The sequence below is a fragment of the Canis aureus genome, chromosome 12 (genome assembly GCF_053574225.1).
Source record: "Canis aureus isolate CA01 chromosome 12, VMU_Caureus_v.1.0, whole genome shotgun sequence".
Lineage (NCBI taxonomy): Eukaryota > Metazoa > Chordata > Mammalia > Carnivora > Canidae > Canis > Canis aureus.
The window spans coordinates 35,625,783-35,651,469 of NC_135622.1; the positions used below are offsets into that span (position 1 = coordinate 35,625,783).

The 25,687-nt window shown below is 35.1% G+C and overlaps 1 protein-coding gene across 3 annotated transcripts in view; it reads left to right on the plus strand.

The window, feature by feature from the left end:
- STRN (striatin) overlaps positions 1 to 25,394 on the plus strand; it is a 105,823-nt gene extending 80,429 nt beyond the window's left edge. For all 3 annotated transcript variants that reach the window (XM_077843619.1, XM_077843617.1, XM_077843618.1), the window contains 5 exons: positions 2,344 to 2,511; positions 4,094 to 4,234; positions 8,693 to 8,797; positions 9,928 to 10,014; positions 10,119 to 25,394. In XM_077843619.1, coding sequence (XP_077699745.1) covers positions 2,344 to 2,511; positions 4,094 to 4,234; positions 8,693 to 8,797; positions 9,928 to 10,014; positions 10,119 to 10,288 — 671 coding nt within the window. In that variant the 3' untranslated portion in view covers positions 10,289 to 25,394. The remainder of the gene's footprint in view (positions 1 to 2,343; positions 2,512 to 4,093; positions 4,235 to 8,692; positions 8,798 to 9,927; positions 10,015 to 10,118) is intronic.
- Positions 25,395 to 25,687: the final 293 nt, after the last annotated feature.

Consider the following 25,687-nt stretch of genomic DNA (forward strand, 5'->3'; position numbering starts at 1 on the left):
TGAACTTGATTCTCTTGCTCTGTTTCAATCTCATCTTAAGCCTTGCCCTCTTTTCTTTTTATCCCCTCAGCATATAAGTAAATTCAGGTAACTACTATTGTGGGCAAAGGAAAGCCTTTTCTTGATTCCAGTTTCCTGTGTGTGGCTTTTTCTTCATCATCTGTCTCTGGTGGTAATGACTAGAAAATGCAATCAAGAGTTACTAATTCCATGTCCTTTCCCTGTGCATCATCACTGTGCATTCTATCATCGGTTGTACCACTTAAATATGATAAGATTATCAGTTACTCCCTAATTGGCTGATCCAAGAAGTATTTTACAGTCTTTATTTTGCTAGATATATTGGCTATCTGAAACTGTAGATTATTCCATCCTTTTGGAAATGTGTCCACTATTGGCTTTTTTGACATTTAAGTCTGTGACAATTTCTGTCTCCTATCCTTCCTAAACTTTTATTTTTCCCACCTTAGATATTGGCATTTATCAAGGCCCAGAACCTATTCATTCTTTGCTTTGTACACATATTTTTTGGTAGACTGAATCTACTTCTATGGTTTTGCATGCTGTTGACTCATAAATCTCTTCTTTAAGCCTCACACTGCCTACAGAACATTTCAAAGTGGCCACCTCATTGTCCATAAATTCCCCACAAGTGTTGTGTTTCTTCTCCCATATATTCTTTATTAGTGGTGGCACCACCAAAATTACCCAAACTAGAAACCTACAAGTTATCCTTTTTGTCTTGTTCTGTTTACTATCCACACCTTATTAATTACCTAGTCTTTTTTATATTACCCCCTAAATATTTCTTGAATTTACCCTTTCTGTTTTGCCTCTTTTGCCACTGTCCTCTCTTGGGTCTACATCATCATTCTCCCAGTCTACTGAAGCAGTCCTGTTGCCTTCATCTTGATTCTCTCCAGTCTGTCTTCTGCACTACAGTGATAGCTACTATATTAAATACTTAAACCTACTGCTCCTCGAAAACCCTTCAGTGGTTCATTTTGCTTACAGAATAATTTCCAAGTACCTTAATATGTTGTAGAAATTCTACTTTAGGGGCACCTGAGTGGCTCAGTGGTTGAGCATCTGCCTTTGGCTCAGGGCGTAATCCCAGGGTCTTGGGATCGAGTCCCGCATGGGGCCCCCCGCAGGAAGCCTGCTTCTCCCTCTGCCTATGTCTCTGCCTCTCTCTGCCTCTCATGAATAAATAAATAAAATCTTTTTTTTTTTTTAATAAATAAAATCTTAAAAAAAAAAAAAGAAATCCTACCTTAATCTAGTTACTTGCATCTCTTCTACTTCCTGCCTTAAACTTCATGCTTCAGTAATGCTGATAAATTCCCTCACATGTCCTTTCTGCCCTCTTATGATTTTGTTGGTACTGCCTTCTTTGCCAGCAGTGGGTTCCCTCTAGCTTTTGAGTGGCCAATGGCTATATATTTGAGGTGCCATTCTCCCCAGGAAGCTCTCACTCACTCCAGTTACTCTCCATGGAAACTGGTGTCTGTCACGATTATTGTACTTACCACAGAGTCTTTTGAGACAAAGATAGTACTGTGTCTTAGTTATTTGGGTGGCCCCAGCACCTAGCATCATGCCTGACACATTGTGTCTTCAATAAATATTTTATGGTATGACAGAGAGAGGCTAGAGGACAGATAACATTATTGACATTTTAAGCCTAATGTGTGAGCCATCATGAAAGTACTGCTTCATAGAGTCACCGTGAGGAGTAATAAAGTTTCCAGTTTGACTTTTATTATGAAACGGTGGTAAGTGATCCTCCTTCCTCCTACTCCTTCCCTATTATACACATTATTACTGTTTGAGGATTTGGGGGTTCTCTAGGCCTCAGTTCCTGTCCACTAGGAATAGCAGAGGTCTGGTGCTCCCAGGAATAACCACCATTCATAGTAAGAAGGGACAAAAGTAGAAGTGGCCTGAGAGAGCCCAGGGGAGGAAGGGATCCCTCTTCACTTCCTTAGGGAAGAGTGGTGGCTTCGCTGAAGGTAGATAAAATTCACGTGATGTGTGTTAACTGCCTTTTAAAAAATCTAAACAAATAGAAAAAAAGGGAGAAGTGAGGGAAATACCTAATTTTTTTAAGGAGAGAAATATATACTTTAAAATTTTAACTTATAAACTCTAGATTCTACATTTTCATATTTCCAAGCCTATTTCTGTTTATAGCTGCATTTCAGAAGAATACTAGAAACTAGGAAGCATGTTTTATACTGTTCTCAGGTACTCTTTTTTCTGTATATTTAGTTTCTCTGGGACCTAAGTACCATTATGATTTTTTTTTTTCTCTTGACTTTGCATTCTTGCTGTTTTGTACAGATCCTTCTGTTTTAAGAGGCCCTCTGCTGGGTCACACTGATGCAGTCTGGGGCTTGGCTTACAGTGCAGCACATCAGCGTTTGTTGTCCTGTTCAGCAGATGGCACTCTCCGTTTATGGAATACAACTGAGGTTGCTCCAGCCCTTAGTGTATTTAATGATAATCAAGGTACATACTTTTAAAAAATTATTCTAATGAATCTTTTATAAAAATCTAATCCAATAACAAGCAAATAAGTAGGTAAATGATTCTACAAGCTGTTACAGTCTAAGTTTAATTTTAAGGGGTGTGTTTAAGCAATGAAAGTATATTTGCTTGAATTTCCAACTTAGTGATTCTTAAAAGCACAGTATTTGGTGAAATAGCACACATTAAAAATTGTTTTAAAAAATCGAGATATTATTTATATACAGTAAAAGCCAGATATTAAGGATACATTTTATTGAGTTTGACAGGTACATCACTTTTCCACCTATCAAAGTCTAGAACATTTCTTTCACTTTTTTAGAGTTTCTTTGTGTCCTTCCCAGTCCCTCTTCCTGTTCTCAGTCAGGGCTGTGATTTCTTTCATCATAGATAGGTTTTATCTGTTCTAAAATTTCATATAAATGAAATCATACAATGTATACTCTTCTTGTATCTGACTTTTTACTCTATAATGTTTCTGTGATTCATCCATATTCTAGTAAGTATTTTTATGTGTAATAGTATTTCATTAAATCAGTGTATGTGTTTCTTTACCTCTTGATGGACATGTGGGTTGTTTCCAGTTTTTGACTATTATGATCAAAGCTACAATGAACATTAATGTATTTTTTATGAGCTAATAAAGAACTAAAAGTAGAATTGCTGGGTATTAGAAGTGGTATTATGCATTTATCTTTATGTGAAATTGCCAAGCCAATTTCCAAAGTGGTTTTGCCATTTTATATCACTGACAGCAATGTGTGAGAATTCAGTTGCTTTACATCCTTAATTATTAATATCTGGTGTTGTCAGTATGTTTAGTTTTAGCCATTCTGGTGGGTTCTTAGCAGTATTTCATTGTGGTTTTAATTTGCATTAGTTCGGTGGCTAATTATTTTGAGCCTCTTTTTGTGTACTCATTAGCCATTAATATATCTTCTTCTGTAACATACACATTTTTGAACTGTTTCCTTACTTTAGATTTTGAGCCAATATATTTATGTATACATATTCTATTCTGTTTATAAATACACTCCAAATTTAACCAAGTTTTACCATATTCTAAATGATAGATAAAAAAATACCTTCTTTATCCCTCAGGGTTCTGATGAATTGCCTGCCTCTGATATTTGTATGATTCTACATACAATAACAATAATAATAATAATAATACTTTGAAATTAGAATTTCTAATAAGAAATAGGCTTTTAAAATAAAGAATTTCCACGATGCCGCTTTAAACCTCAGGTTAGGTGGAAGCAACAAAACTTGTAGTCCATACATGTTTTCCATTTATTTACTTAGTTAAGGCTTGAATTCTATTAATATTTTAGCTGAGTAACAGGTAGAAGACCTGCTGAACAGGTAATAACAATAAAATAGGGCTAAAAGTAACAAAAGAAGTAATCTCCATTGAATGGCTATGAGCTAATTTTTATTCTAATGTTGAGTCTTCTTTAATTCTTAAGGAAATCTCGTGACTATTTTTTTTGCTATATTAATAAGGACATTTTCAAGTAGATCCTCTGAACGCCATTCTCTGAATATGTTTTGCATCTCTTAGAATTGGGAATCCCTGCCTCTGTGGATCTGGTGAGCAGTGACCCAAGCCATATGGTAGCATCATTCAGCAAAGGATATACAAGCATCTTTAACATGGAAACGCAACAGCGCATTCTCACTTTAGAATCCAACCCAGATTCAGGTATGTATTCCAACTTAGTCTTCGTTTGGATCAATTTTTTTTTTTTAAGATTTTATTTATTTATTCATAGAGACAGAGAGAGAGAGACAGAGACAGAGACACAGGCAGAGGGAGAAGAAGGCTCCATGCAGGGAGCCCGACAGGGGACTCCATCCCGGGTCTCCGGGATCATGCCCTGGACTGAAGGTGGCGCTAAACCACTGAGCCACCCAGGCTGCCCTGGATCAAAATTTTAAGTTTTATCAGAATCATAACTGCCAGAGTCAACTACAAAAAATACTTGTTATTATAAAGAGTTCTGCCTTTTAAATCACAGAACACAGTTGATTTTAAGACTTTGGGCTGTTTATGCACATTTGTAACTGAACTATTTGGAATAGCAATTGAGCTATTCCAAAGAGAAGTCAAGTTTTATTTTATACCAAATGATTAGTTTTCAATTCTATTTGAAGAAAATAATATTTATTCTGAATATAAAATAAGTCTTTTTCATTTCTCAGTTTCATTTTCTAAATCAACTTAATTTTGTATTAATAATGTAATTTGACATAGCCTATTAGAACTTAATTTTTTATTAGTAATGTAATTTGACACAGCCTGATTAGAATGTAGATCAAGTTTTGCCTTTCAGAATCTCAAATATGGAGCTTCTTATTGGATACTAGAAAATCAGGAAATAATTTCTCAGTTGTGAAGAAGAGTCTTTTTGGTTTTTGGCTTTTTTAACCATTGCTTTCTATCTTTAGGCTTCATCTAGGCAGTGATAGTTTAGGTTGCAGTTGATAAAGAAAACTGTGTACACAGGTACTGTTTTAGTCTGAGATCTAGCTTTAAAAAGAATTACTGCAGTGTGCACATGTCTCTGTGTGTGTATGTCTCTCTCCCTCTCCCTGTACTCCTTTTCTCTCAAAAATTTCTCTTGTGTGTGTGTGTTTGTCTGTCTCTCTCTCCCTCTACTCCTTTTCTCTCAAAAATTTCCCTCATTCCATTTTGGCTTTCTTCGTTTTCTCTTCCCAGTCCATTGTCCTTTGTTCTTTCCTGAGGTCCTGTGAGAATTGTTTGGGAAGTAGACATTAATAGAGTTTTGAACTATTTGGATGTAAAAGAGAGAGACAAAAAATATGAGATTATGGAATAGGAATAAGAGAATTTCTTTTGCCAAGAAATACAAGTTTTAGGCTCTCAGTAAATTTAAAGCCATTTTAAATATATGACCTAAAGTTACAGGAGTAAAATACAGAAAAAAATATAAAACTAAGAAAAATGTGAGTGTTTTTGGAATTACCTCGAGATTGGTCTATTCTTTGGATGTCCTGAGTGGTAAATAATTGATTTTTAATGACTGCTATAAATTAAAAAGACGTCAAGTCTGGTGGATGAGATGGATAAACTGAGCTAGGCAATCCCATTTTATCCCTAAAGCATATGACTATAAAGTCATAGATCTTTTTGCCCTATACTGGAAACATTTTCTGAAGAAAACTGCCAAAGATGTTTTGAACAAAGGCAGCATTATTGGAGTAATTGATAATTATTTTGAGTTATAATATGTCTTGACATTTCCTAAATTATCAGTTTTATTACTTTAGAGTTGTATAAAGCAGATTTAATTTAGTCTTTTATTCCTTTCTACCATGACTACCCCTATTTATATTTGACTACATTGTTCTTTTCTGGAATTTAGCAGGTATTTTTTTTAATTAAAGTTCTGACCAAAAACATGTTTCAAGGTGAAAGTAAATTTCTTATAGAGTTTAAAAGGGTGAAGGATTTTTGTTTTGAAAATCAGAATAAACTAGCTTTCTATTCTTTAATGTCAGTGGTGATTTGACTGAAAAACTCATCATAGGTAGTTGAAGCAGGTAATTGAGTACTTTTGATCCAGTGAAAAGTAAAGCATTTCTAAGTTGTGAGCTGAATATGAATACTTGGAGGATTTAGATTCATTGTTAGAATGATGCTTGTAGGCCTTCAATTGATTTCTAGTGTTCTTTGCATTTTCCTTACTTGTCTGATATACCATTAAGTGGAGACATGTCCTTAAAGGTATTATTAAATAAAAACTCTTTTACCTGCTTCCATCTTTTGATTTCTATCATAATTATTTTCTAGATCACAACACAATTCTCAGAAACCTCTTTCTCAGAATACATGGGATATTTTCCTTAAAGTATTTTTTTTTTCTGTTGTTACTTTCCTGCTAGATCTTACAGAGGATATTGCTCAATGGTGTGTTATCTCCAGAGGGGGGAAAAATCTAGGCTGACTTTTGAAACTAAACTTTTTGTTTAGGACCATTTAAATTGAGTATAACTGACCCAGAGCTTACTCTACATGGTCAATGACTGTTCTTTTTTATTCTTACGTAACAGGCTGGATGGCCCCTTGCCATTAACACTGGGAAAAGACTGTCTTCAGTTTTTAAGATGTCATATTTTTAGGAACCAAAAGAAAATCCAATAGAGTACACTTAATATTACAGCTATTTTTACCAAAATTATCTATATTTTCCATTATGTGAATATAAATTCATAATAACTATTCTAAGATTTAAAAAATTGTATCTCTTTTTGGAAATAATTTTAAGTATTTGGAAAAGCTTCAAAAATAGTACAAAAACTAGCCACTAGCCACCCTTCATCCAGATTCAGTTTTTAGCATTTTGCACATTGTGACATTTGCTTTATCATTCTCTGTATATGTATATAATTTTAGATTCTGAACCACTTAAGAGACATCATAACACTGTGTAGAGCCCTAGAGCCTTTAGCGTGTAATTCCTAAGAATAAGGACATTGTCAGGACGCCTAGGTGGCTCAGCGGTTGAGGGTCTGCCTTTGGCTCAGGGCATGATCCCAGTTCGGGGATCGAGTCCTACGTCAGGTTTCCTGTGAGGGCCCTGCTTCTCCAGAATTCTGCCTATGTCTCTGCCTCTCTCTGTGTCTCTCATGAATAAATAAATAAAATCTTTAAAAAAAAAAAAAAGACATTCTTTTTTTGACATAGCATATAATCAAAATCAGGAAATTTAACAGTAACAAAATGCTATTGTCTAAAATTATCATTTATATTCAAATTTGCCAGATCTCCCAATAATATGCTTTATAATAAGGTCATCCCTTCCTCTCCCTGGACCATGACATGATTATTTTAACTTTGACATATCTTTAGTGTTACCTTTATATATAGTTTTTTCCTTGAAAAAAAAAAAAAGGGTCTTAACAAAACTTACTAATTAAAAGGGTTTTTTAATGATTGATTTCCTTTTGATGAAAGACTTTCAGAAGGGCCTGTGATAGTTTAGGTACCATTTTTGGCAGCAGTGTGATTTGCATGAGCCATCTAATATTGGTACTGACTTTGTCACATGATTTTGGGGGAGTCACAACTTTTTCTAGACCTTGGTTCATACACTGTGATAAGGACCTAAGGACGTGGCCTGCCTGTCCCATTGTGCATATAATTGAAATTCTTTAAAGTTACTATATAGTGCACATAATAGTCAGGATGCTGTTTTAAGATTCCAAACATGATAGACTGTTAAATGATGACCATTTCTATTTTTTTTTAAGATTTTATTTATTTTAGAGGGAGAGTGTGTGCACATGTGCACACGCAAGTTTTGGGGGAGGAGTAGGAGGAGGGGGAGAGAGAAAGAATCTCGAGCAGAGTCTGCACTGAGCCTGACACAGCGCTAAATCTCACCACCCTGAGATCATGACCTGAGCCAAAATCAAGAGTTGGACACAACTGACTCAGCCACCCAGCTGCCCCGATGACCATTTCTATTACAAGAAAGAAATTGAAGAGGTCAGAAGCTCTCTTTGTCATATTTGTCTTCAGATGATAACTATGTGATAAAGAGCTCTGTATCGGGCAGCCCCGGTGGCCGAGCAGTTTAGCGCCGCCTTCAGCCTGGGGTGTGATCCTGGAGACCCGGAATCGAGTCCCACATCAGTGTCCCTGCATGGAGCCTGTTTCTCCCTCTGCCTGTGTCTCTGCCTCTCTCTCTCTCTCTCTCTGTGTCTGCCATGAATGAATAAATAAATAAAATCTTAAAAAAAAATGCTCTGTATCTAGAAAGGTGGAGATTTAAATTTGAGTATCGTCTACATGTAAGTAATGATGGAACTTTATTAAAGCAGTAGAAGTATTGCAGATGATCAGAGAATGAGATAGGTCAGTGACCCTAGGCTAAAGCCTGGGTGGCCCCCATTGATTGCAGGTGGAAAAGAAAATTCTCGTTTGTGGGTACTTCTATATTTGTTAGTATGGTATTGCTCAGGCAGTTCTTTTCTAAAACATTAAAATTATAAATAGTCACAGAATAAATGAACTAAAAACAAATTAAAGTCAAATCATTTACTTTTTTAGTCTCCTAGGTGAGTATTCAGTTCCCTTGTGTGAAGAAATTAGTAGTTTTGACTAACTTTGTTGCTCTTTTTTTCTTTTTTGCAGCCAGTTCTTCCTGCCAAATAAATAGAGTCATCAGCCATCCCACTCTTCCCATCAGCATTACTGCTCATGAAGACAGGCACATCAAATTCTATGATAACAATACAGGTAAGTGTTTTGCAAAGTGATCAGTGATAAAGCAAAAACAAAAAACAAAAAAACACAAACCCCACTATAAGTACGCTGATTTGGGTGTCTCTTAGTGGCTGCATAGTCCAAGAGTAGGCATGAAAACAGATATAGACACTCCCAGCTCAATTTCTGTTTAATCTGTCCAAATCTGCTAAGAACTAGTCTTCATGGTACTATATAGAATCATCTTGGTTTATTTAATAAGTAGATACTATGTTTTGTCCCTAGAGTCAAGGTTATGAATAGGGACACAATGAAAAGGTCATTCAAATAGCAATAAAACTGATCTCTTGCTGTGAATATATTGGGGAAAAAGTAGAAACATGTTGGAAGTAGAGGCACATATGATCATTCTATCATATTTTGTTTAAAATTGTTCAGTGAAAAAAAAAAAGAAAAAAAAATAAAATTGTTCAGTGTTTGCATAGCCTTAGTGTTGGAGTTGGAAACCCAAGTCATTTGGTTAACTTGATTGACTATCTGGTTCTGATTGATTTGAATTAGGATGTGTGGGCTTTCCCATTTTTTTATTGAATTGCATTTCACCAGTTTAAAAGAAATTCCTGAAGAGCTGTGTTGATAGGAGAACACTCCATATTATCAGCCAAATTTACCTGAGTATCTACTGTTGACTTTTGCTGACTTTGCTTAGCTGTGAGTGATGAGTAATTTAATATTTTAATCCCTTCCTATATGTTATTTCCACCAAAACTGTGGCCAGATTTTCTCTGTTCCTTTATCTTTGTCTCATTCTCTTCTGTTCTCACAACCCATATAATTTACCTGTAGCTAAAGGATGCAAAGTAGCTGTTTAGTAATGTCTGAGTTAATGAACATGACTCAAAGAATATTTGTGTACAAATGACTAACTTTTATATTGTTATTTGGAAGACACAAATATAATCTGAAATTTGAGCTTTTGTTTTTCTTCATTACCATGGCTAGAGTGGGGAGGGAGACACATTGTTGACCTGTGATGGAAAAAGCTATTAATGCAGTAAGTATTCAGAGAGGTGACTGGAGAAATCAGTGTAACGTGGTAGCTGGCATATATTTCAGGATAAGGAAAACTATTAATAAAGAGCAATAATCTCTTTTTTCTAAAGGCAAACTCATCCACTCCATGGTAGCCCACCTAGAAGCTGTTACAAGTCTAGCAGTTGATCCTAATGGCTTGTACTTGATGTCTGGCAGTAAGTACATCAACTATGGATTACTTATTTATCCTTATTATTTTCATGTTAATGTAATATTTCCTTTCAATTTCTTTTCTTTTATTTTTTTCCTTTTGATGCAGGTCATGACTGTTCAATACGTTTATGGAACCTAGAAAGTAAGACATGTATCCAAGAGTTCACAGCTCATCGGAAAAAGTTTGAAGAATCAATTCATGATGTAGCTTTCCATCCATCCAAATGCTATATAGCCAGTGCTGGGGCTGATGCACTAGCTAAAGTCTTTGTATGACACAATGCATCATCTTCACCTTCTAGCTCTTTATAAATAATCAACTGCACAAAAGAGATACAGAAGACCAGGGCAAGAATCAACCTTTCCTGCCCTTTTGTTCTGCTGAAGGAGCACAGAGAACATTTGTTAAAGTATAGTTTTGCAATTCGTATACTGTTTTCTAAAACTAAGGTTTGTTCAGGTTGCTGCAAGCTCAGCTGAATCTGTGAGCCTGAAAACTGTTTCAAATTTTCCCCCAAATAGGAGCTTTTATTTCTGAGGTTGTTCTGATTCGCTAGGCAGGCCTGAGCGAACATAAGTTTAGCCTGTCCCTATTGAGTAAATAGGGCATGCTATAAGGGATAATTAAAAAGCTTGATGACTGGGAATGAGTGGAGGAAGAACAGAAATTTAGACCTAGTTCTCCCCTGAGAATCTTGTTAAACACATTAGGTAGTCAAAACAGTAATCTTTACCATATCTGCTGTACTAACCCCTATGTGCGTAATGACCAGGCAGTGTTAAAATGAGTTTTTAATTTAGCTCTCCTTTCATCTGTGCACATAAAGCACCTGGCAAAGCATTTTACCTATTAGGGGAAAAAAAAAAGAAATGCAATAATATGTTAAATATATTATTATTCAGAAATACTAAACAAATATTTAGTTTGTAAGCAGATTTCTATATTGTATTACATTTTTGAAAATAGATTTGGTACCATTGTAAAGTTTAGCTGTCAAAAACAGTCACCGTTATGAATAGTTGATAAGAGTCTGCTTTTACTAATGGGTTTAACTTATTCAAGTTTGAGATTCTGTTTATTTTTAAGGGCAGGCAGGGCATATCTTTATAATACTCTCTGTTAATTTTAAAATTCACTTTATTCATGTGATATTTATAGTACCAGAATGGTTATCTCCTATCGATGAAATCAGACCTTTCAGTGGTTGAAAAGTTGGAAGTTATCTGTGAGTACTCACATTGGTCAAAACCCACAAACCATGCTTCAGATGACCTCTTGCTCTTTGTCTCTCATGTTCAAATTATCTGACATCTACCAAAAACAGTTTAAAATTATTATGTTTTAACAACCCAAAGGGTTTGGTTAATGTCAGGCAGCTGTCTTTGCTGGACTAAATAAAGCAACTCTTTTGTACCCCAGAAGTCCTCCATTAATATATTCAATAAGGGGAATCTGGAAATCTGGATGGAAGAGTTTGGTGCATAACTTTGGCTAAAGAGTTCTCATTCTCTTTCCCTTCCCCTACTTCTCTTCCATTCCTTAATTGGAAAACTCAGAGTATTTTAATAGGCAATATATCAATATCATTTCTGGAGAATATTGTCATAAAGGACCAGGCTTCCCTGAGCTCACCTATCCTGTGACCTACATGTCTTGGGATTCCCATGACCCCACTCTTTGGACTGAATATATAGACATCATCCCTACAGCTGTCTCACTTGTCTTCACACTCTCTTGTTTACCCCAAATGTCAGAGACCAATGTAGAAATGAGAAATAAATTACTAATGCCCAAATTTTCAGCAAAATGTATGTATAATAGTTCCTCACCTTTAAATTCATATCCATAAAGAATTTAATCTTTTAATATAATTCCTACATTCCTCTCCCTACATATTCCATTGTCATATCAATGACACTTCTGATAACATGTATATCTACTTCTTGAAGATGTATTCTGGTGGTGATATGGATAGTAATTGACAGTTTTTCTTTAAAATATCTGCTTTTCTGCCTCTAGAGTTTTGCAGTATACAGGCAAATTTTCTTTAAAGATGTGTGCTGGATTTGCCTCATCGATATCTGTATATCGATCTGTATATGCTTTAATATTTTGACAGAGCAACCTTGCCATTTCATCTGTGCTTTGGTTAACAATGGGCCCAAGGGACTCCTTTGTATAATCAAATGAATTGACCTGGACTTGAGCTACCAGGTGAATGTTTATATTATTCCCATGCAGATACAAAATTCCACATTTTATTTGGTGCATTCCTCTTTTGGTTCTGAGTGAAAAAATGGTGTTGCTAACCTAACATTTATAGAAGGATACTGGAAAATTCAGTCAGGTGCCCTCACTTGGCGTATTTATGATGGTTTAAGCTATTGTTCTACCAGTTACTGCTTTAATTACCTCCCAAGGTCTTCAGTGCCTGCTTTACTTAATGTCACTGAAATTCGCAAAACCAAGACATTCTCTTTCCCTTCATTTTATACCTCATGGTTGAAATTTTTCTGTTAGTGAGTGGAAAATGACCATGAGATACGTAGACCATAGTGCAAATAATGGAACTGTTGAAAGTTCTTTAGCAAGCCAGTGCCATGCCATTGGAGACTATACACAGAAACAGATTCTTCTCCACTAGCACTGTATAATCCCAGCCTAGAAATGAGCCAAAGCTGTCTTCCAACCAGCCAGAAGCATAAACATGGGTCTGATTTTCCTCCCAGCCTATTGAAAATTTAACAGAAATCTGCAAAACGAACAAATTCAAGATTCAAACAGTCATTGAAATGCTTTCATAGCATTTGGTTTGTAAATATTTTGGATGAAACGTATTGGGATAGTCTGAAAATCCGCAGGAGATGTGGGTCCCTGCCTTATTTTCATATGCTATGGATACATCTCTGGGAGCTTGCAGCACCCTTCTCAAAACCCAACTGTCATATGGAGCTCATTTGCTACTCGAACCCTAGACATATATTTAACATAAGTGATATAATGACCTTCAGTATTTTTCTATTGAACAAGTTTAGCAATTTTTGCCATTAAACAGATAATTAGTTATGCAAAGTATTTAGCTTTTATAATCATTTTAGTTATGACTAAAAGGGGGGAAATTATGCTGCATCACTGATAATGAAATTTGTGAAAAATTTTTTGTTTATCTGACTCTCATTCCTTCAGTATTCTTGCTATAAATTTGTTTTGGAGATAATGATAAAGATTTATTTGAAAATGTCTAAAATGTATGTATATTTTATAAATATATATTATATATATTGTAGGAATATATATAATATATATAAACTTCATATATGTGTGTGTGTGTGTATGTGTGTATGTACGCATGCATACACACACACACACACATATATAAACCATAGGTGCATTTTACTGTTTTGTATTTTCGTTTTTAGAGATAGTGTACACCACAGGTAATGAGTATGATGAGTGTTGTGCTGTTTGCTTTTGCAGTATAATATATAGTTCTAAATGTTTAAATTACTGTATATACTATATTCATTATAGGCTAGCATGCTTGTTTTAAAGACTGTCATTCTAGTTTATTAAAATCTGAATGTAAGAAAACCTGGCTATTCAAATGTGAATTGAAAAATATTCCATTCTCAGTACTGAACTATTTCCATTGAACATTCAGGATTTTTAACAAAACAGATATCATCAAGAAGGCAATAGCTAGAGAATGAGAGGTGCCTTTAAAATAAAATACAAATGCAGCCTTACAGTGAGGATGAGGATTGAGTTGGGGGGGCGGGGGGCTATGCGAGAGAAAGTGTGTGTGTGTGTGTGTGTGTGTATGTGTATGTGTAAGTGTGGGTGTGTGTTTGCCAATCTGTGACGGTCCTGATTTGTGACCATCAGTGTCTTCAGTGTATCTGCTCAACTTCTAGGATTTCAGGGGGACATTTCATGCGTTGTCTTTGTGCTCTTCTGAGCACATGTACTTTCCAAGGATTTTGAATGTGAATTCCTAGAAATTTCAGTAGAGAGGAAAATATTCTTTCACTGTAGTTAAGTTCAGGTAAAAGGAGAAATTCGGTTCACCAAAATTATGGGATCTCATCAAATGTTGGCTAAGTAAATTAATTTTTTTAAAAATGTACTTTCTAAAGGCCCTCTTTTTTAGTACTTCATATATTTCCCTTCAAAGCATGCCATGAAATTCTTATGTGATGAAGATTCAGCTAGTAAAAATTATTTTTAGATACCTGAACTAGTTAAAAGTTAAAATACCACCTAAGAGTAGTGTTTAAATGACATCTTTCATATCTACCTCTTTGTCATTGCTGCCATTTTAACTAAAGCAAATCTTTATGACATCTGAAATGATGATTGGATGCAATTTAAAAATCTATGTTGGTGCTTTTCTCAGGCTTTGTCATTTAAGTTATATTGAACTAAGATGTCACAAATCAGATTGAAAGACTTAATAGAGTTTTGGTTTTCTTTTGAAAGAACTGCTTAAAATTTATCATTAAGGTTGATAGTGAGTGGATATAGTTAATCTGTGGTTGGTATATGTGATATTTTCAACCAAGAGCCAAACTGTTATTGAAGTTACAAAGAAAAAGAGCTCTAAGTACAGTTTTCTTCAGCTTGCTTTATTCTTTGAAAGCTATTTCAAGGCTATTAAGTACATAATCATTAATTTTATTTACTCAGAAGTTGCCTTTGTTACTATGTTATTTGTCTAGTTATTTATATAATTGTAGTACTTTACGTGTTTGACACTGGGATTCAGGTTGTACAAAAGTAGTAGCTGACAGAAATTATATGTATATTTTTGTGAAATGTATCAATTCCAGAAGTTCCTTTAAGGGGAAGGTCCAGGAAACATGTTCCTCTTTAAAAACAAAGGACAGGCCTCCATAAATGATTTGAATCATTTTTACTTTCAGCACTGAAAGTTTGATTGGCCATATCCATCATCCAGCTGGACCTCCATGTCAGTGTCAGGGACATCAGATTGACAAAGTATTTAACAGATTGCATCAGTTTTGTTTTTTTGCTTTTGTTCCATTTTTGTTTCTGTTCTTAATCTTAAGAAAACAAACAAACAAAAAAAAACAATTTAGGCCAAATAGAGATCCCTAGATTCCACTTATTTATTATAGGGGTATTCCTGAAGTGGTGCTTAGGGGTCAGAATTTTCTGGATCTTTGCTAGTCCAGCTTTAGATTTGATTTAACTGGGACCACATGCTTGTCATCCTTCTGATGCAAATTAGAAAGTTCATTTTAATTTAGATTAACTTTAATGTCTGCCTGGATTTTTAACAGGCTGTGAACCAGTGAGTGCCTTGTTAATGTAGAATGATTTTTCCCTGGTTGGTAGCTCCTTTCTGAAAATGTCTCAGAGAATGGTATTTTAGTTGACTTGTACAGATCTGCTAAATTCGGTATTATCAGCAGTCAGAAAGCCTTCGGTCTACCACATGCCCCCCTTCCTACTTTCTTCTCATTGTTTGGCTGAAGTTTGCCTCTTGTGAGAAACAAATAACAACCCCCCTCTCCACACACTTTTTTCAATACAAATTAAGAAGTATCCCTACACCCATTCCAACTATATGATCTAATATCTGTTTTTAGGAGGAACCACTTCTTTGTAATCCTGAAATCTACTGGTTACTTTATGTCTTTTCAACTTCAGTTTACTAGAGCTGACTTCAGGGCATCATCAGTTCAGATTCCTCAGTAACTTCTTTTCTCCATACCCTCAATTCCCCACCCCCCTAACTGGTGAGCCCTGGACCAAATTGTTTGATCTTCAGGTATTTTTAAATTTAGTTATAATATCAATTAATGTAAATTAATCCAAATGCTAATTTTTGTGGTGCAAGAAGTTTCTTTTGTAAATTCAGGGTATGGATAAGCTAATTATTTTTTTTTTGGTGGCTCTAAGTGTATTATTTGTTTTTAAATAAAGTGTACAAATATAGATCATGTGCTATAGGTGTCTCATGAATTGAAATATTTTGGAACCTAGTGGATTTGCAGTTAAAATATTTTAATACATCTTGATTTTGTTTTGTTTTGTTTTGTTTGGTGGGGGCGGGTAGAAGAGGCATGCAGAGAAATTAAGGGATATTAGAAAAAGTAGATGTGAGTTCAAAGTAATGACCCAGTCCTAGTTATTGATTGTGAGGAAGGTAGAGAAATTTATCATTATAGAGTTTGAACCTTTAGAAAGCCAATAAAATTAAAATACCCCATAAGATTGCGTCAGTGATATTTTCAGGGACATGTATATTTTTTCAAGTGTTCAATTACATATTTTTAAAAAATTATACACATATAAATTTAATATCTTTGGGGTTTTTTGGCTACTTAACAAACTAAACATAAGCCTTCCCCTTCTTCAAATCAACATTATTTTTCAAAGGCTTTCTCTGCCCACAACTCACAATCTGTGTTCCAATCTGAATCCATAATGTTATGTGTAATCTGAGTGTCCTTGAAACTATCTGCTGTTCCTTGATGTTTTGTATGCTGCTGTAGTAATGAGTGTTATTTTTTTTTAGCATGTACACATTTTTTAGTTGTGTCAGAGATATCCCTTTTGTCCCTTTTAATGAGAATTGAGACATTTGCTGGAATGATTTTAGAGTAATCTAGTTCAGAAGGTAGGAGAATGCTAAAATTTCATATTTTGGTGGACCCACTGGGGTACCCCAGAGTGATATTCTGACCTGCATTGGGTTTCCCAAGACCATCACCGAAGTTTTGAGGGGCCTTGGAGTTGTTCTGGAGCCTTGGGTGAGAGTGTGGCAAAGAAGGGTAGTCCCCGGGAACACCTAAGGATCTATCTGGAAGCATCATTTAATCGAAACAGTAACCATGAAGCGTCCCTCCACTTGTTACTTCTTAGTTACACCTGTTGCTTACAATGATCAGGACACTCCAGTTTTATGGGGAAGCACAGACCTGCAGGTCTGAAAATTGGAATCCATATTTTCCGGAACACAAATTTTAATTTAGTATATTTTGTATGCTTTCAAAACCAAACAGTTCAAAATCCACCATACAGAGAATGACTCCCTTTGTTTCACTAAGATCCTACAACCTAAAGCCCTTTCTTAATCTTATCTGTTTAATTAGACTGAAGGTAATGGTGGCCTCAGTCAGACTTGAAAGATCTATTTGAGTGAACAAAATCTGCAATATCCTGTTAACAGGAACGGCCTATTTTGTAGAAAATGTTCTTGTCCTTGATGATTTAGCCATTCACCTTACATTGAAGGCTGGTCCAGATGCTAACTCCACATTGACTTTTCCTGTGTGCCTCTTTAAAGAGGTAATTAATCCAGTAATGTAAAGGAGAACCCACAGTAAAACATCTGTTAAATAGCACTTGGAGTACTAGAATTAGTATTGTTCATTTATGTGCCAAAGTTTTACATGCCCTCATAAGATCCAGTATATAGACCAGCTTTCTAATCTCCAACCTCAAACCAAAGATATTTTTGAATTACCTCATATAATAGCATCAAATTAAGGGTAATGGTAAGAGAAACCCATCATTCACAAATGAAATTTTCCAAACTGAAAAACTTTCTTTAATGAAAAAAACTACATGGAAAGCAAAAAAGATTTTTAAAAGATTTATTTACTTGAGAGCAAGAGAGAGTGGAGGAGGAGGGGAGGGAAAGGGTCTCAAGCAGACTCCCCGCTGAGCGCAGAGGATGTGGGGTTTGATCTAATGACCCTGAGATCATGACCTGAGCAGAAATCAAGTTGGATACGTAACCAACTGAGCCACCCAAGTGCCCTGGAAAGCAAAATTTTATGTTAAGTGTAAGTTGTAATAGCAAGCAGTTTGTGACTTAGACGTGTTGAAATGTTAAAGTATACTGACATCTAGCTACTTCTGATAGAAGTGGGACTAAGGCAGTAACATTTCATAAATAAACAAGGTTAATTTACCTTAAAGCAAAAGAAATATCAGAAAGTTTACTTTGGGTGAGTGTGTGGCAAAGAAGCACCACACCAAGAAGGAAAAGTCGCCAGCCCTGTAATCTGGACTCACCACTCATTGTCTTCCTTTCTCCTTTAACGGCCTACAACAATGACCTCTGAGATCTTTTGACCTACAAAAGTGAATGGTTCCAATTCTGGCTTGTCATTGGTCCCTGTTACCTAAATTAAAATTTTTTACATCAAAAGTGTCCTAGGGCCCCCTGGTAAAGTGTCAGACAACATAGTTTTTATTATATTTTAGGAAGCCATATTAATATGCGCCCAGGTATATTACACCATTTGCATGTCAGAATGAAGACATGAAAGAAATGTTCTTATGTAGCCAAGTGATTATCTCATGAAAAGATTGGAGAATCATTTTTGTAGGATGAGTTCTGTTTTGAGTGATTTTGACTATGCTCTCAAAAGCATTTAAAAATATATTTGCGTATTTTTCTAGACTTGAGCCCATATATTTCAGATGTTCTGTGGGAATAATTTCATTCAATGTGTATGAAAAAAATCATTGTTCTCACATCTTTTGACAATCATTTATGAAAAACATTCCTGATACAGTACTCAACTGCTTTGTTAGACAACTGGTAAATGTCTTTGTATTTGGACTGCCTGGAAAAGCAGTATGTTTGTACATAGTTTGCGGGTCAACATGGAGACTAGTATGATTGTTAAAATTAATAAGTGCCATATAAATAATCTTAATTAGCAATGTCCCCTTCGAGCTATCAGCCTCAGGGTTAGATTCTGCCGATTGCCATTCAGGAGTTTTGAAAGTACACACTTTCTGCTAAAATACTACTTAATTCATTTAAGTGGAAACTTTGTTTTTCAGTGAAACAGTACCTGTTCAGTTTCCTTGTAGATCTCAGGGTCAGAAGAAAGGAGAATTGAGCTTTCTCCCAGCTCTAAAACATTCAAGCTTGCTTTTATTCATTTTGGTCAGCCTTTTTAAACAACCGAGACAACTTGGGAATGCACTTCTAATGATTCCAATTAGAAAAAAATAAGCCCTGCAAGCAGATCTTTTTTCTCTTTAGGAACATCATTGCTTTCTGGAAGCAGAAATGATTTTACTTTTGAAATTGAAAGAGATCCACATAGTTTTGTGTTCTTGATGTATGCAAGGCACATACAGCTTGCCTCTGCAGATAAACCCAAACTTCATTTTGTGTGATTTTTAAAAATTATTTTGGAAGTGCAAAGACTAGCAAGGAAGATGTGTTTATTTTATATTATATATTATCTTTCAAAATCTTGTGGATTTTTTGTGGTTTAGGGAGCAGGTTGTGATGAGTTTTTTTATGAATGCCTTCATTCTACGCCATCCTCAACTCAGATTTTACATATTAAGTATTGCTCACTGTCACCTAACAAACTATAACAGTTTAGGATTATGTGTTTGCTTCAGTGTCCATGAACTCCTCATTTGTTTTTCTTACAGTCCACTTAGCCTTACCATATAAAAAGTGCTCAGTAACTGTTGGTTGAGTAATCAGCACATTTTCAAAACTCTATCCAGATCTTCAAAGACAAAAAAAAAAAAAAAAAAAAAATCATCTCTGCCAGTCCCTAGCCAATCTCAAATGTATTTAGATCTGTGAAGTTGTTCCTAAGATTGAGGTCTGCACCCTAATTAGGGAGGAATTTGGACGTCACCTGGAAGGTGGCAACAGAATGCCAAAGACACCACCCTCTTGCTGCTGCACACTTCAGGCCTGCCTGTGTTGGAATTGAGCAGAGCACGCTGGGGGGAAATGAGATGTGTCTGAACCCGGTAATAGTGCCCTTTCTTTCCCCAACCTTCCGACCACCACCCCAGTGGCTTTTGATCCCCTGCCGGGCAGCTCCTGCAGTCCAAAACCTTAACCTGCCAGGACTGTCTTGGGTCCAGGCCAAGTCCAGCACCCTTTCCTTGTGACCCTCAGTCCTGCTCTTCCAAACTGGCTGTTTTTTTACCCAAAGAAGTATGAAGCTCCTCCCAGCAGAAGATTGTCAAGAAAGGCATTCCTCTGGGGAGCTTGCCTTAAATTTGAAGAATCTAGGACAAATCCCTCAGGACGGTTTCAGGCTGCTTTTTTGTCTAGAACAGTCGATGATAATTATCTAAATATTTATTAACTGTCCCAGGAAGAGCTCTGTGTTGTCTTGGCTTGCTGCTACCACTCTGCCAGGGCCCCGGTGGCTTGCCGCCTGGAGTTGAAGAGCTTAATCGCTTCAGAAGTAACCTAGTCAACAAGTTAGACACAGACTATTTATATAGAACAATCAGATGACTTAAATCATTAAGTGAATTCTGTGTATAGAATGTTCAATTCTCAATGCTAAACCTGTGTATTATGTAAGAACTGTTATCTCTTTTTTAATGATCAAAACACGATTCTTTTAAGATCAGTACAGCACAAAGGAAAGAAGAGGATTTTGGCCTGGATACAGGACATTTAATGTCAGTGAAACTAGTCAAGCTAACTCTTGAGTTGGCTTCTCATCTATGAAAAGATTATAAATCTGCCTGGTCGATTGAGGTAATAGATACAAAACATAAAATGCTGGGCGGTAATAAGCATCCAACAAATAATAATTATTCCCTCCCTGAATTCAGACTTCCTGTCATGTTTTTCTGTCACACTCCTGATAACTTCTAGAATATGAGGTATTTAGGAGAAGTAAGGTCTTAAAATGAACATTAAGAGTAGCCCTAAAGAAGAAGTTATACATAAAACATTACTTTCCTCAATATTCGAGTACCTGCTATGTGCCAGGCCATCCGGGTACTGGCGTTCAACAGCAAACAGACAAAATCCTTTACCTGATGTGGCTTACGATTTAGTTGGGGAAAACAACGAATAATATATAGGTTTAAAAATATAGAATATTAGAGGGAAGTGCTAAGGATAAGCAAAGGGAAAGGAAATGATGTTTCTCAGATGTAAAAAGTGAAACATGGGCAGCTGGGGTGCCTCAGCGGTTTAGCGCCGCCTTTGGCGCTTGTGATCCTGGAGTCCTGGGATCAAGTCCCACGTCGGGCTTCCTGCATAGAGCCTGCTTCTCCCTCTGCCTGTGTCTCTGCCTCTCTCTCTGTGTCTCTCATGAATAAATAAGTAAATGAATCTTTAAAAAATAAAAATAAATACATAAAAAGTGACACAATCTAAATCAATACAATTAATTAAAAGGGCAACACAAGGGGGTGCCTGGCTGGCTCAATTGGAAGAGCATGCAACTCTTGATCTTGGGGTCCTACGTTTGAGCCTCATGTTGGCCATAGAAATTACCTAAGTAATTAAAAACTTAAAGAGCAACAGAAAAGAGCATTAAATAAGTAATGAAGACACACAATAGCAGAAATCACATCCCACCACACCATTTCACTCCCACAGCCCTTGTAAGAATAACGTGATATATGTACCTCTATTCATGTGCATACAAATATGTGTACACAGGAGTTTTATCTTATTCTACATGTTCTCCATAACTTGCTTTTAAAATTCAGTGTGTATTTTGAGCAACTTACAAGTCTGTACATACATAGGTTTCTTTTACATTCCTTAAAATACACACACAATCTTATATAAATGAGTTTTTTGGTAGGTCTGTTTGCTTTAAATAAATGAGGTAATACATATCCTCTGCATCTTTTCTCATCCAATAATATGTGGTGGAAATTCCTCCACGTCTATCTTATAGCTGTTTTTTCCTTCTTTTAATGATGAATATGATGATGATGAGGTCTTAAACTTTTTCCATAATTGTTGCGCATTTACTTTGCTACCAGATTTTCACTATTATGGTAATCGTGCCTGGGCATATATTCATGACTATGATGGTTTCACTTCTATGGAATAGATTCCTTGTAGTAGGATTGCTGGGTTGAGACAGATGCAGATTTAAAAAATTTTAATGAGTATTGACAGACTTTCCCAAAAGAGGCTGGAACAACTTATGTTTTCATCAGCAAAGGTACAGTATAAAAATACCCTTACCCACTAGCAGTAGCTGCTGTAGCTTTTTTTTAAAATAGAAAAAAAAGACTGGTAGTGTGTACAGTGATTTCTCCATATGATTTTATTTACATTTTCCTGATTCCTGTAAATCTATATGACTTTTCATATGTTCTTCAGTTATTTGGATTTCATTTATAATTCAGTTACCTTTTGCATTAGGTTTTTGTTTGATGTATAACAAGTTACTACAAATTGAGCAGCTTAGAACAATACTCATTTATTATCTCATAGTTATGTAGGTTAGAACTTCAAGCAGGCTTGACTGGTCCCTCTGTTTAGTGTCCACTAAGGCTGAAATGAAGGTGTGTGCTGGGCTAGGCTCTTAACTAAATGATCTGGAGAAGAATTCACTTCCAAGCTCATTCATGTTGTTGGCCGAATTTCAAACTTTACAATTGGAGGATGGTTGTAGGATGGAGGTCTCTTTCCTTGCTGGCTGTTAGCCAGAGGTTCTTCTCAGCTTTTAGAGGTTACTCTCTAGTCCTTGTAACACTACTCCCCTGCCATTTTCAAAGTTAGCAGAGATTCATCAGATCCTTCTCATACTTGATTCTGTGTTTTCTCTTCTAACAACCAGAGAAAACTCTACTTAAAAGGGCTCATGTGCCTAAAGTAGGCCCACCTAGATAACTTCTGTATGTTAAAGTCTATTGGTTAGTAACCTTAATTACTTCCACAAACTCCTTTGCTCTGTAAATGTAGCTTTATCATGGGAGTAACCCAGGGGCAAAGATCATGGGGGCCATCTTAGAATTCTGTCTACCACAAATATTCATATTTTTATGTTTTTACATTTATGTCCCTGTTTCTATAGTATTTGCCTTTTTATCTTTTTATTTAGTCCATAGGAGATTGTTGTATATTACATATATTAAGCCTTTCTACCATTGGTTGCAAACTGTTTTTGCAACTCTTATAAGTTATCTATTGACCACTAATATCAGTGAGTACTTTTTCCATAGAAAATCAAGCCATTTGGATTTCACTCTTAAGGTGAATTGCATATTTGCATCTTTTTATTCACATTTAAAATTTTTACTCATTTTTATTTTTCATCTGCTTCATTTTTTACTAACATTGTGCTTATATGTGCCCCTTTTTAAAAAAATTATAAGTGTTCTTTCTACATTATATGTAAACACTTCATCATATTATTTGCAAATTTTCTCCAAACTGTAATTTGTCAATTTACCTTTTTCCATTCAAAACCTTACATTATTGTTAAAAATATGGACATATAAGAATTTCAAAGTATTCTGTATTGATTAAGGTTTTCTCCCCTGGGTAGCATGTGTAGTCTTCTAGAATGGCTTAGCATTTTATTATTGGTTTTTGTTGTTAGTGTTTTTTTACATTTGTCTTTACTCCATTTGGAATTTGTTTTTGTATAGAATGCAAGCTTTGGATCCAGCTTTACTTTCTTCCAAGTGGATCGCCATTTGCTCCGGCACTTCTTGCTAAATTATTTTTTCCAATGAAGTGAAATACCGACTTTGTCATATATTAATTTTTCATATATAATGAGATTTCTCAATATACTATGCTGTTTCACTTACAGTACTCTTTATTATGGCAATATCATGGATTTAATTATGGTGACTTTATGTTTGTATACAGTGGCTTTATAAAATGGCCTAGCAGAGCTTTGTCCCACCCCTACTCTTGGCTACTGTTCTTTTTACTACCTTTATTGGTTATTATCAGGAATTTTAAGTTTGTGATCATTTCAAACAACTAGGGATTGAAACTGCATTAAATTTAAAGATTAATTTTGAGAAATTTGACATATTGGTATTGTCTTCTAAGAACTAACAAAATTGTATCATTTTCTGTTTGCTTAGATCTTGTCTATATCATTAGTAAGATTAAGATTTGAGACTTTTCTTCATTTAAGTCCTGTGTCTTTTTTTTTTTTTTTTTTTATTAAATGTAGTCTTGTTTCTTAGTCTTTTGGTCATTATTGAGAATGGATTTTTTTCCATTTCCATTTCTAAAGGCTTATTATAAATAAAAAGCCTATTTGTGTGTGCGTGGTTACCTTGTATACAACACATTTATTAGATATACTTACCACATTTTCTCATTAATTCCAGAAGTTTTCACTACAGTATCTTGGGATTTTTAGAAATATAGTAATGACAGTCGGAAATATAATGATACTCTCACACAATCACAAACATAACTTTTTTCCAGTGTTTGAAAGATTATTTTCTTCTGAAAGAATCTTTATTGTCTAGAAACTCCATTATAGTGTTAAGTGATAATGGTGAGAGCAGGCATCTCTAGTGCTATTGATTTTAATTGAAATAGTTTGCATATTTAGCTATTTTGAATGTTTGTGTTGCTATTTGATAAATGATCTTATTTAAATAAATTCTTTACTGTTTTACCAAGAGATTTTAATAGAAATAGTTGCTGAATTTTATCAAATGCCTTTTCAGCTTTTTTTTTTTTTTTTTTTTTGATGTGGTTTTGTGTTACTGTCCTTTAATCTGTTGGTTGGCTAGCTAGATTGTTTGTGGAGTTACTGACATTAAGCCACTCTTGTCTTCTTGGAATAAAACCTACTTGGTCATAATGTGTTACTCTTTCTTTTATAAATCAGTTTTCCAGTTGCTAATATTTTATTTAAAACTTTAGCATGCATATTCCTAAGTGAAATTGGTCTATAGGTTTCTTCAGTGGACTTTTTATTAGGTGTAAAAAATTATGCAGGCTAACAAAATGTGTGACTAATCAGAAGGCGCACTCACTCACTGCCAATGAGAATGCAAATTTATTCAGACATGTTGGAGAACCATTTTGATGAATCTATGAAGTGAACATATGAAATCTAGTAATTCTGTTTCTGGGCAAACACAATAAAATGCGCACATATGTACACCAAAAGATATGTTTTAGAATGTTTATAGCAACATTAATAGCTTCAAACCAGGAACTACCTAAAAGTCCATTTACTGTAGAATGGATAGATATACATTTTAGTATTCATACAATGGAATATTACACAGCAACGAGAATGAACAGTTTATAAGTACATGCAACATATGGATGAATCTTGGAAACACTATGTTGAGCCTAAAAAGGCAGCTATAAAAGAATACGGTATGCTTTCCATTATATAAAGTACAAAAATGGGCAAAGCTAATAATCTATGTTAACTGTTAGAAGTCAGGAGAATGGTTATCTTCAGTGAGAGGTAGAGGAGGAGATAGTGTCTGAAAGAGAGTCTGAGGGGGACTTCTGCAGTGCTGGTAATATTTTGTTTATCTGGGTGCTTGTTTATGTTGGATTATTTAGTTCATTAAAATTCATCTAATTTACACTTATGTACACTTTTCTGTATGTATATTATACTTGAATAAAATGTTTTTAGAAAGCAATACGTGTTTCTTAGAATGAATTGGGGAACTTTTAATCTTTTCCTACACTTTGGAATTGTTTAAATAAGAGATCATTGAAATTATGTTAAAGATTAGATGAAACTTGGCTGAGAAATCTTTTGGTCCTGAGGCCTTCTTTTCTAGAGGTAGGATTTTTAATTGCTTTTCCAATATCTTTGGTTCAAAATATTCACTACTTGGATTAATTCTGATAATTTATATTTCATAGGAAATATTTCATTTCTTCTAGGTTTTCACATTTACTTTCTACAGGTCTGTGTATTTTATGTTTC